This window comes from Phragmites australis, chromosome 8, assembly GCF_958298935.1.
Source record: "Phragmites australis chromosome 8, lpPhrAust1.1, whole genome shotgun sequence".
NCBI lineage: Eukaryota > Viridiplantae > Streptophyta > Magnoliopsida > Poales > Poaceae > Phragmites > Phragmites australis.
In genome coordinates, this window is record NC_084928.1 from 1,103,993 (window position 1) to 1,116,255 (window position 12,263).

General features: G+C 47.1%; 3 protein-coding genes across 4 annotated transcripts; 1 reads left to right on the forward strand and 2 right to left on the reverse strand.

The window, feature by feature from the left end:
* Positions 1-2,535, reverse strand: LOC133927837 (probable receptor-like protein kinase At2g21480). Its single transcript, XM_062374224.1, has one exon. It carries the CDS (start codon positions 2,533-2,535, stop codon positions 1-3), a length of 2,535 nt encoding a protein of 844 aa, XP_062230208.1.
* A 1,248-nt stretch (positions 2,536-3,783) lies between these two features.
* LOC133927499 (uncharacterized) lies at positions 3,784-4,882 on the reverse strand. Its single transcript, XM_062373985.1, has 3 exons — positions 4,760-4,882; positions 4,215-4,649; positions 3,784-3,870 (listed from the first exon to the last, which is right to left on the reverse strand). The coding sequence occupies exons 1-3, from the start codon at positions 4,880-4,882 to the stop codon at positions 3,784-3,786; spliced, it is 645 nt and encodes a 214-aa protein (XP_062229969.1).
* Positions 4,883-6,362: 1,480 nt separating this feature from the next.
* LOC133926137 (proteasome subunit alpha type-5-like) lies at positions 6,363-10,851 on the forward strand. 2 transcript variants are annotated; one of them, XR_009911057.1, is made up of 9 exons: positions 6,363-6,567; positions 6,700-6,781; positions 7,477-7,557; positions 8,002-8,115; positions 8,196-8,297; positions 8,832-8,919; positions 9,828-9,930; positions 10,320-10,385; positions 10,475-10,551. XR_009911057.1 is itself a non-coding variant. In XM_062371916.1 (9 exons), the coding sequence occupies exons 1-9, from the start codon at positions 6,386-6,388 to the stop codon at positions 10,565-10,567; spliced, it is 882 nt and encodes a 293-aa protein (XP_062227900.1). In that variant the 5' UTR covers positions 6,363-6,385; the 3' UTR covers positions 10,568-10,851. The 2 variants fall into 2 exon arrangements, 1 of the variants encoding a protein (XP_062227900.1); XM_062371916.1 differs by having other exon boundaries at positions 8,861-8,919; positions 10,475-10,851.
* Positions 10,852-12,263: the final 1,412 nt, after the last annotated feature.

The following is a 12,263-nucleotide window of genomic DNA, read 5'->3' on the forward strand; positions in this document are numbered from 1 at the left end:
TCACCTCCCCTTCATGTCGGCGAGCTGCTGGAAGAGCTCGCCGGCTGCTGTGGTGGACGTGTCGGGCACGGAGGTGACACCGGAGCTTCCCTCCGTGGAGATGGTGGCGACGGAGTCCTGCTGGTCGCCGGCCTGCTGGGCACCCTCGGGCGGGTTGGCGTCGTGCATCTGGAGCGCGTACTCGAGGTTCCACAGCACGTCGCCCATGGAGATGCGGTCGCTGCCGAACTCGGCGAGGCACTTCTCGGCGGTCTCGGCAAACTTGTTGAGCGACTCCTGGTTGACGGTGCCGGCGAGCTTTGGGTCCATGATCTTTTCGATTTGTCCCTTGCGCTTCCACTGCATGCCCCACTCGGCGAGGCTCACCTGCTCGCGCGGCAGCTGCGGATCGATGGGCGGCCGGGCGCACAGCGCCTCCAGCAGCACCACGCCGAAGGAGTAGACGTCCGACTTGTCCGTCAGCTGCTGGCACCGGAAGTACTCCGGGTCCAGGTACCCGAAGCTGCCCTTCACGGCGGTGCTCACGTGCAGCTGGTTCATGCCGGGCCCGTCCTTGGACAGCCCGAAGTCGGAGACCTTGGCCACGAAGTTGTCGTCCAGCAGGATGTTGGTGGTCTTCACGTCGCGGTGGATGATGCCCTGCGCCGTGCCGGTGTGGAGGTAGTGCAGCCCGCGCGCGGCGCCGATGCAGATCTCCAGCCGCTGCTTCCACGACAGCGGGGACACATCCTTGCCGTAGATGTGGTCGCGGAACACCCCGTTGTGCATGTATTCGTACACCAGGATCATCTCCGAGTTCTCGTCGCAGTAGCCGATGAGGGACACCAGGTGCCGGTGCCGCAGCTTGGACAGCATCTGGATCTCCGTGTTGAACTCGTTGATGCCCTGCTCCGACTCCGCGCTCCCGCGCTTCACCGCCACCTTCGTGCCGTCGTCGATCTCGCCGACGTACACGTTGCCGAACCCGCCCACGCCGATGATGGCCTTCTCGTCGAAGTTCTGGGTCGCCGCTTGGATCTCCGCGAACGAGAAGAACCGCCCCAGCCCCATCGTAGACGAGAAGGTGTTGCCGCTCCTGTGGGACCCGTAGCCGGAGCCCTTGCTGGTGGTGAACGACTGCCCGGTGTGGATCGGCAGCAGCCACGACGAGAAGCTGTTGCGCCGCTCCCAGTCCTGCGGCCGCTTGTGCCACTTCACCACCATCGCACCGAGACCCGCGAACGCGCCGAACATCATGGCGAACCCGACGGCCGCCACGGCCTTGCGGCTGCCGGTGTCGTCCTCGGCCTTCTTGCCGTCCACGCCGAACTCGCCGTTCAGGCTGCCCACCGAGTTGCTCATCTTGAGCACCTCGATGCCGTTAAGCAGCGCGTCGACGCGGCCGGTGTCCTCCCCCATGGGCCCGACCTGGATGCTGAGCTTGTCCGTGGCGACGGAAGAGTTCACCACGAAGTCCTTGTAGTAGGGAGCCGCAAGCTCGCCGGTGATCGTGGACAGGTCGAGGCCGGAGATGGCCTTGCGCCCGTTGATGAAGACGTTGAAGTAGAGGTCGTTCATGGACTTGCTGACGATGTCGGCGAAGAAGAGGCGGACGAAGTAGCCGAATGACGGGTCGACGTCGAGCTTCCACGACACGTTGAAGTTGGGGCTCCCGACGTCCGCGTCGGCCATCTTGGCGGCGCTCGCGTACACCAGCGTCGGCGCGACGAGCCTCGACGTCCCGTCAGGGTACTTGATGGCGCTCGGCGGCACGGACACGTCCTTCACCGTCTCCTTGGACTGCACGTATGGCGTGTCCACGTCCCAGTGCCTTCCGAGCGTGTCGTTCGCGGGGCCGATGGCTGGACCGCCAACGTTGAGCCGGTACACGACCTGGTACGCCGCCTCGGAGAGCCCTCCGGTCGGGCCCACCGGTGCGATCGACAAGGCAGTGTCGGTGATGAGCTCGTCGGGGGCGTTCACCACCTCGATGGCGTTGATGAACGCGGCCGAGCCCTTGAGCGGTTGGAACTTGATGGCGAGGTGGTTCTCGGTGGCGTTGACGAGGAACTCCTTCATCACCGGCTTGGGCTCGGCGGTGAAGCTGTGGAGCAGGACGTTGGCGTCCGTGGACACGCTGAAGGTCGCGGACGAGAGGTCGACGTCGCCGCCCTTGAACGGGAAGAGGTAGAGCCGGATGAAGTGCCACCCGGGCACGGTGAGCGGGAAGCTGTAGACGGCCTCCTCCTTAAAGACCCGCGCGGTGAGGTACACCGGCGAGGGTACGTCGGATTTGTCGTCGGCGACCAGGATGGCGTCCTTGGCCGAGAGCAAATGGTTGGACTGCGCGTCCGTCTTGTACGCCTTCCCATCGGTGGTGTTCACGGGCGCCGTCCCACCGCAGTCGATGAGGAACCTGTCCTTGGCGGTGAAGGTTGACGGCGTGGGCGGCGTCTCGGGGCCGCTCTCGGTGACTGGCCGCCCCTGCCCCGCCACGGCCGTCAGCGCCGCGAGCGCGGCCAGCAGCGCCAGCGGGAGCGTCCCGCGGCGCGTCATTGCTGTGCTACCCAACCAGCACCACTCCGACGATGGCATGATCAAGTTGCAGGGAGGGATTACTGGCAGGGCCCTCTCACCCTCTCTCTTTCTCTGGTTGGTCGGGCCAATCGGAGGAGAGGGAGGGGCGAGGGGAGGGGAGGGGAGAAATGGCGGGTTATGGTAGCCGGCGGCGTGCCAAGTTTAAGCAAGCCGCGCTATGTTTGGCGTGGTGCGCAGAGGCCGCGGACCGGGTCAAATACCGAGCCGCGCGCTCCAGCACCAGCACCGGCCACCGGCTCTGTGTCAGGTGCTGCAACGAGCGCTGCCTATTATTGGAGGCTGCTGCGTCGTCTTGCTTCTTTCTGCCCGAATGCCGGATGGTAGCTAGTAGCCTAGTAACAGCTAGCAAGCCATGGATCGAGATTCTCTAATTTCAGCTAGGCACACAGTAAACTGAGTCTGGGTGAATAGTATTTTGCATGCGGTTACTGTAGCACAGGTGCTGTTCACCAATATTGTAGCAAGATTTTACTGTTTACCGAACTGTAGCACTAAATCTGAACTGTTCATCTGTGATTCAATCACTTAGATCCACTTAAAATCACCTGACTTCACATATGAGTGAAGTCAGAGGATCTGCTTGTTGGTTTTGGACCGTGATCGATTTTACTCCGATTAAAATGCAGCTTGGGCATCTCAGTTCAAAGAATGGAGTTTTTGAATTCTGTTTTGGCAAATGGAGCTACGTCCTCAAACCTACTGTGAACTCCGAGTTAAACTGGACTGGCGTTTATACGTATCTTGATTTTGATCAAAAAAGAAAAAAAAAACTCTAGCTGTGGTTGAGTTTCTTTTCCTTTTACTACTATCAAAGTTGCTGCCTCTAGCTGCGCTACATAATTATAATGAAAAGCAAACAAGCTAATTACCGGCTGCTTCCAGATACTAACTTGCAGAAATCTTGAAAGGAAACAAGTACAAACTTGGTGCTCACATGAATATGGTTACGCTTGAGTCAGGTTTGATACGATTACTCCAACAATTCGCAGAAAAATCGAAGGAAAATATCTGACCCTCTAGATTATCAAAAGGCAAATTAATATCTGACCCACTACACGATGCTACTAAAACCCATACATTTCGATATACTTCTATATATATGATAGAAGAGTAAAACAAACAAAGCAGAAAACAAATTACAAAACATATCTTCTAAGGATCCGTGAAGATCAGTTCATCCACGTGTCTTGTTGATTGGCAATCTAACTAGCATCCGACCGTAAACCACCGCCTGCTTGTCCTATTCCTCTTCTCCTTCTGGCACGCGCATTTCGCTCCCTTCAGGCTCTTCACCTTTGGAAGGCCACGAGAAAAACACAAACAAAAAAACCAGTTTCACCGTGGATCAATGTGCTGTACCACAATTTGCAAGAATCCAGATTTCACACACACACACACACACACGCACGCACACACACACACACACACACACGCACACACACACACACACACACACACACACACACACACAGAGAGAGAGAGAGATATCCTTCTTCCATAAAAAAAGAAGTCAATGCATCATATATTTGAAAAAAAAGAAATAATGTGTATATGCATATGCATTATATATTTGAACAAAAAAGAAATGTGTATATGCATTGCTGCCTTGAGTACGTCAATGTTACGCCGGAACTCACCTTATTTGGTGGGTTGCATTTGTCGCGGTGAAGCTGGCGCGTGCCCCTCTGCAGGATCTCCACCGCGCTCCAGCTCCCGTCCGCCGCCGATTTATCGGGCGCGCACATCGCCGCCGGGTCCCTGAAGGGCTCCATCAACGGAACCGACTCCGACCACGCGGGGTCCTGCGGCGCCACCGAGGACGAGCTCCCCAGGGCGGCGTAGCTCCCGGCTCCGGCCTTGCCGCCGTCCAGGTCCAGCTCGCAGGTGAGCTGCCGGATGCGCGACTCGAGCAGGTTGAGGCGGTCCATGAGGGTGCCCCTGAGCTGCACGTGCTGCTGCAGCGCCGAGGGCAGGGACTTGGTGTGCTGGTGCTGCGCCTGCGCCGGCGCGCGGCGGACGTCGCCGTCGTCCGCGTGCGCCGGCCGCCGGCGCCGCTCCTCCAGCTGCCGCAGCTGCATGAAGAGCATCGATCATCACAAAACATAAAGCCGAGGCATCATACCGCAACGCGCGAAAGAAAATATATCAACGTGGTCACCAAATGCGATGCGCAGGCACGTACCCGCATGTCGATCTGGTCGAGCCGGCCGAGAAGGCTCTCTGGCGGTGGCGGCGGGGGCGGCGCGGGGAGACCGTAAACGCCGATGAGGACGCGGCGCTCCGAGCCCACCAGCACGTCCGCCATGGTTCGCGCACGAGCACACTGAGTGCAGCTACCAGCTAGAGACTAGTGATGCTGCAGGGACGCGTCAGTTATAAAGGCAGGGCGTGTTGTTGGAGACGAGACGATCGACGGATCGAGCATGCAGCGGCGATAGGAGTTCAATGCAACTGAACGGAACGGAACGGAACCCAGCATTGGCGGAGCCAAGACCGGGTCTTCCACTAGGCCGGGTCTACGGTGTCTTGACCGGACGACGGCATCGCACGCTGGAACAAGGATTTTTTTTTATATATTTCGAAAATAAAAAAATTACAAAAATAGACGTTGTTTGAAAAAAATTATAGGAATAGGTGTTTGTCGTCCAATGAAAGAGTGACAAGCACATATCACCCTTTCAGCGAGCGACGGATTTTAAAAATAAAATTATATGTTCTTAAAATTCTAATTATCTTAAAATTCAAAATTATTGAAATAATCATGAAAAAATCTGAAACAAATATATAGTACAGAGGACATTGTGATCTAGCTCTTAAAAATATTCAGATAAAAAAATGATTTGTACATTGAGAAACAAAATAGATAAATTTCATTGTACACAGTTTGACAGAGACAAAAGAAAGACAAATTTCGTTGAACAAAAATATAAATTTTTTGAAAGCTAGATCCTAGTATCCTCCACATCACTAAAAATCAGAATCTTTTATGATAATTTTGATAGTGTTTTGAATTTCGAGAGCAAAAGAACAAAGTATTTTTATTTTTATTTTTAAACATGTTTCCGTTGGAAGGGTGACATATTTACTTTTTTAAAGTTGTCATCTATTAGAAGGGCAACATGTACTTATCGCACTTTTAATGAACAGTATATGCCTATTTTTATAATATTTTTAAATAGACATCTACTTTTGTAATTTTTTATTTTTGAAATATAAAAAAATCCTGCTCTGCCATGACCATGTTGTAGGCCCAAAAGATCTCTTTGCGGGCCCACATCAGAATCTGGTCCAGTATGTTTCTCCCACTCGTCATCTGAGCCCAGACGGATGAATTTGGGATTTTTTTATTTTTTATATTTTTTAAATCGAAAAATTGCAAATATATACAATTGTTTTAAAAATTTGCACATCTAAACTCATGTCCCCTTTCAGTGGACGATAGACTATATATCATCCGTGAAGGGCTGCATATAAAGTAAATTTTTTTGCGTTATAATGTTCTCAAAATTTAAAATATTATCAATATAGTTATAAAAATTATGAAAAAAATTCTATGGTGTAGATAGATGTTGTCATCTATCGCTCAAAAATTTACTTATACAATGAGAAGAAAAACACAAATCTTAGGGATATCATTTTTATCTTTTTTTATTTTTTATTGTACAAGTAGTAGTTTTATCTGAAAATTTTTAGAGAGTTAACTGATAGCATCATCTATTCTTAAATTTGAGAGCATTGAAACGTAATTTTTTAATTTTATGATTTAAAAAATAAATAATAAAAAAGTTCTGAAGTTGTCCAAGGCCCGATGCGTTCTAGAGCCTCTGTGGAACTGCCAGGCGGGACCCATGCGTCGCCTGCTTCAACTTTGTTCGCAAGAAGCTCCCAAGCCATCTTGTTCCCAGAGCGAGAACGAGAGAGGCGGCCCTTGTTCTTGCTCGAATTCGCATCCGCCGCCGCCGCCGCCGCTGCCAAGATGTTTCTTACAAGGTGCTGGACCTTTTCCTCCTAAAATTCGATTTTTTTTCCCCTCTAACATATGCGCGATCCGTCGGGGGCGCTTTGGGTGTGATGGGGCTAATTTTCTTGGGGATTTTTTGGTGGTTTTTTATGTGGGCGCAGGACGGAGTATGACCGCGGGGTGAACACCTTCTCGCCGGAGGGGCGGCTGTTCCAGGTCGAGTACGCCATCGAGGCCATCAAGGTGAGATTTTTCTTCTTATTTTTTCCGAGTCTTAGGTAAGGAGAATTTTGGATTTTTGCCACTCTAACTAAAGAACGTGCGATTTACTGGTTTGCCACTCTAAACATTGGCTTCAAAGAATTGCCACTCAAAACATTGTCTCTTTAGTTTCCTTGCCATTATGCAGCTCCAAAGATTGGCTTCACATAATTGCTACTCAAAACTACGGAGTCAATCTTTAGAGTGGCAAAACTGCGAAGCCCATTATTTATAGTGGCAAAAATCTAATTTTCTTGAAGGGTGAGGTGTTTCTTGGATCTAATATAGACAGCGGAGTTGACGAGATGTGAAGTTGTGTGCAGATTGGTCGGGCGAACTTGGAGGAAGGGGCTAGATTTGTGTGGGTTTTGGGGGTAGCTTGGGCACAAATCTGGACCTGGTAGTTGGGTTTTAGGACGAACTGAATTGCTGAGATGTTGCGTTCCGGGTGTATATTTGGTGGTGGAATCTGAACTGCTGGGCATTACTCGATTTCACTAGTTGGGTTTTGTTGAAGGTTTCGTGGCCTGTGACTCTGCGTGGCGTTGTGACTCTGCGTGTTGTTTGTTGTTAATTTGCTACTTTGTAGACTTTAGGCATGTTTTTGCTTGTGGAATTTATGTGTGTGTGTCTGCATGTATGTGAGGCATGTGTTGTTGATCCTTCTGCTCTTGTAGTTGGGATCGACTGCGATTGGATTGAAGACGAAGGATGGTGTTGTCCTTGCTGTTGAGAAACGTGTGACCTCGCCACTGCTGGTGCGTGCTCTTTACTTATTTCTTCAATTGAGATGGTGAAATTATTTGATTGTATCGTCACAAACTGTGCATTTGGATATTTTATTGGGAACATTGCCGACTAAACTTATGTACGACAAATGCCTTTTGTTTGCTGGTGCGTATGCGATGTTTATCCTTAGTTCCTCTGGGATTATCCTATTAGACATGGATGTTGGTGCTGCCCCTCATTATACTGCAATGTTTTCACAATACGTTGTGCTCCAACTGACAAGAGGGTGTAGATAGCTGTGTTCAGAGTTCCGGTCTCTACCATCAACTTCATGCTATCTTATGGTTTGATAACACTAATAGTTTATCAAAGGATGTAGCAGCACTACTTAGCTTTCTTATTTCGTGCTGTAGCTTATGTCATGTTTAAATTGTCAAAGAATTCAAGGTTTCTTGGCTTTTGATGTTTTACAGGAACCTAGCAGTGTGGAGAAAATCATGGAAATTGATGAGCACATAGGTTGTGCCATGAGTGGGCTTATCGCTGATGCTAGAACACTAGTTGAGCATGCTCGTGTTGAGACTCAGGTACTTTCTTGGGTTATATGCATGTCTTATGTGTTTGTAGGCCTTTATCTGTTAATCTCAATTGATATGTTTGCAACCAGAATCATAGGTTCTCATATGGGGAGCCAATGACAGTGGAATCTGCCACACAAGCTATCTGTGACTTAGCTCTGCGCTTTGGCGAAGGTGATGAAGAGTCAATGGTGAGCCTCATTTATTCTTGTTGTTTGCAAGATTAATTCGCATGATAATCCTTTTTATGTTTCCCTCTCCTTTCGAAGAGGCGCCCGCATCTTTCTCGCTGTAGTCTTTTATGGCTGCCTGCTACGTTTATCAGAAGTGTTTTGACTGTGGATGGACATTTTGTGAAAGTTTTATAGGTGTTATAGGCATTCCTACAATAACTACTTTGAGAAGAGATAACAGATAACTACTAAATTTACAGAATGATAAGGAGTTTGTGAATCTAGACCAATCCTGCCTGCATTTTGGTTTGCTTCTTTTGTTGCTGACCATTATCTTGCTAAAGGTGAAGATGTACCCATAAGTTAGTCTGTTAAGGATTGATTGCAGAAACATTGCTGTTGATCAAAGCAATTTTGATAAGGCCCACTACTAGTTTTTGCTTCATTTACACACCGACAGTGTGCTGCATTACCTGTGTACTGTTATATTTCCATCCAAATAACTTGTGGGGTATATTGAAATCACAATCACCCCATTTATTAATGGAGCAGGGTTTTGATGTACTTGGTGTTCTGTGCAGTCACGACCATTTGGAGTCTCTCTCCTTATTGCTGGTCATGATGAGAATGGACCTAGCTTGTAAGTATTGATCCTTTTAGCTGAGTGGACAGGTTTTCATTAATTGTTGTTTTGAGAATACACGTTTTAAATTGGGCTGTTTTTTTTTTGTCTGAAACTATTGTAGTAGCATGCAATTGTCTTTGCTTTCTGTTGCATTTTTCCCGGACTGCCATCTTCATTGCTATTCATAAGTAATGTCAATACCTCTCTGCTATGGTGTTACCATTTGTTCCCACTTCCCACCTTCCTTGAACTATGGTATGCTAGGTAGTATTTTTCTAAGTCGTTATGTATTATACCTGGAAAAGGGGAAATTATCTAAAAGATAGGAATCCTGAAGCTTTTTCCACAAACACAGTGGAAATCAGAAAATCGTGGAACTTATGACCAAGACTGTTGTAGTGACTGTTTTTATCATCTATTTAGTTCCATTTTTCCCTTTCAATTCGAGTTGATGTCAGAAAGATCATAGTATTTAACTGCCGAGATCTGTCTGGCCAGTATAGCTAGTTAGTTTGTGGTTCAAGATAGAAACTATTTTTACATTCTGTATGGGGCATAGCCAAGAGGAGTTTGATATTTGAAAAACTGGCATATCAGATAAGAGTTTGATGTCCAAAAAGTTCCCTGTGGGGTTCTATACAAATATGTTTTACATATCATGATTTCATTGATATGTTTAGTTTTTAATGAAGAAGAGTATTTGTTTCCTTGTTTCCTGATAAGTATAAAGTATACATGTTAGTTGAGGTTGTTGGTTAGTGGAATATTTTGTGGAGGTCGGGCACTTGAAACAACACCTTCTGTTATGTTTTGCTCACTATGCAACCATGACATCTCCTTATGTTGTGGGACACAATCTCTATTTACACAAAGTCAACTGCATTACTTCAAACAGTTCATAACTCAACTTCTCTGTGCTGCAGGTACTACACTGACCCGTCTGGGACCTTTTGGCAATGCGATGCAAAGGCAATTGGATCTGGCTCTGAAGGAGCTGATAGCTCATTACAGGAACAGTACAACAAGGTACACTAGATAAGAGTACATGCTAAGCTGATTGTACAACTCCAAGAAGCATGACAGATATGCTGCTTATGAACCCTGGTTATAGAATTATTCATTAAAGTTCAGATACAGTGGTCTTAAACCTACGTGGCATATGTCATTAAAGTCAGATAGATAGTTTCCAAGTGCATTACTTCAGTTGGATTCTGCGTAAAAGCCTCAATGTGTTACTCATGCAGAATAAGATACAAGACATGCTCTCACCTTTTGACATTCTAGAGGGCTAATAAATCACTTGATAATAGGCCCCCTTTTCAGTTGTCGAAGTACATGAATAATATTTATACACATTTTATGATATTTGTATAAAAGAGAACTAAAAATGACTCCTTTCTAACATCTCGATGCAGGAACTGACGCTTGCGGAGGCAGAGACCATAGCCCTTTCTATCTTGAAGCAGGTTATGGAAGAAAAGGTACGGTGTGCCAAGCCACGACTAACTCCATCGCTCATCTCTGTGAAACCATTCCGCAGTTATCTGAACTCTTGTCTCATTCTAAACAGGTAACCCCAAACAATGTCGATATCGCAAAGGTTGCGCCCAGCTACCACCTCTATACCCCTGCCGAAGTCGAAGCTGTTATCACAAGGCTGTGAAACACTTCCAAATTCTTGTTATTCCCATCAGCGGTGAAAGACGGTGGTCGTACGAAATATGAACATCTTGATGTGAGTTTATCTGCCTTGTGTGTTGTCATGGCTGTCAATCATACTCTGTTAGACAGTCGCAGGTAGGGGCTCCTTGCCTCTGATAGTTTGATCAATAGCCCAATCAGTTGTTTGTTTTCAGTAGTGTTTTGAACTTGTACTGCCAGAAAGAAATTACACTTGCTTTTCCGGATCCTGTCACCGTTTTTGGATAATTGATGACAGTTACTGTTGCTCCTGATGTGATTTCGTTGGAAACTTGGACCTGCGTTTTTTGGTGGCGTGAATGGTGGTACTGATGTCTTGTGATTTTCATGCTTCAGTTATTTTTGGCTTCCTGTTAGTACTGGTTGTAAGAACTAGCCAATGTGAGTAGTATCTCTTCACTCTTCAGAAGCTGGCTCGAAACAAGCTCAGTAGAGCTTTAATTCAAGTGCTTTTTTTAGAGGGGTCTATATCAGGACACACTACACACATCCCAACGCACGAACACACACCTGTAATTTTGCGATAAAATCGGTATTTTTATCGGTATTAGATATGTAGTTTTATAAAATTGTTACTTAAAACTGTAGTTTTACAATAATTTTATCAAAGTATATGTAGTTTTACGATAAAATTGATATTAAATTTGTAGTTTTGTGATAATTTTATCAAAGTATTTGTAGTTTTATGATAAAATTGATACTAAATTGATAAGTGTTAAATTATTGTTTAAATCCTGTACTTTTATGATAATTTTATCATATAGTTTACAAAATTGACTTTTTTATTTTCAAGAAAAGTAGGGTTCGTTCAGTCCAGCGTAGGCTTGGACGAAAAGCTCGAAACTCGTGAGCTAGCTCAGCTCATGTCTGGTTCGGCTTAATTCGGCTCGGCTCGTTTAGATAACAAGTCGAGCCATGCTAGAGTTTTAGCTGGCTCACAAGCCAAACGAGCCATGAGGCAGCCTATATAATATTGTGCAGTTCAGATCTAGTAGTCTATTTGCATAACCAAATATATACCCTTATTCCTAGTAATCTTAATGCAACATCCTATTTCTATTTTTCCGTAGCCGGTGACTCGATGAGCGGTGAATCGACAACGCCATCCTCCGTCCATAGCAGCCCTCAGTCACCTGTCGACCGTCCATGACGTCCGTGTTGTCGGTCATCTAGATCCTTATCCACCTCGGCTACTCGGTATCATCGTGGATCTCTGTTCACATCATCGATAGTTCTTCAACAGCCAAACAAGCTGACTCGTGAGCCAAACGAGTTGACTCGTAAGCATAGCGAGTCGAGTCAAGTTGGCTTTTTTCTCATTTCATTAACGAGCTGAGCCTAAATGAGCTATAACGAATCGAGCTGGCTTGTTATCCGGCCCTAGTCCAGCGTGGTTAGTGAGGAGAAGTGCAGCCTGTAAAGTCAGAATCCGGACTGTTTGGTCAGGACAGGATAAATATCCGGGTCAAAAGCAACCTATGGGGACCACCTCAAAGAGGGTTCTGAACACTGCGTTCCTCCTCTGCCAGCTTTTGGGAGCGATTTTTTTTCCTCAACACTGAGGTATGAATTGTTGGATCTGAATTCACACTATATTTTACACACGTATATCTGACATCTGACGTATTCTAAATCTGTAACCTATAAATACGTGTCTA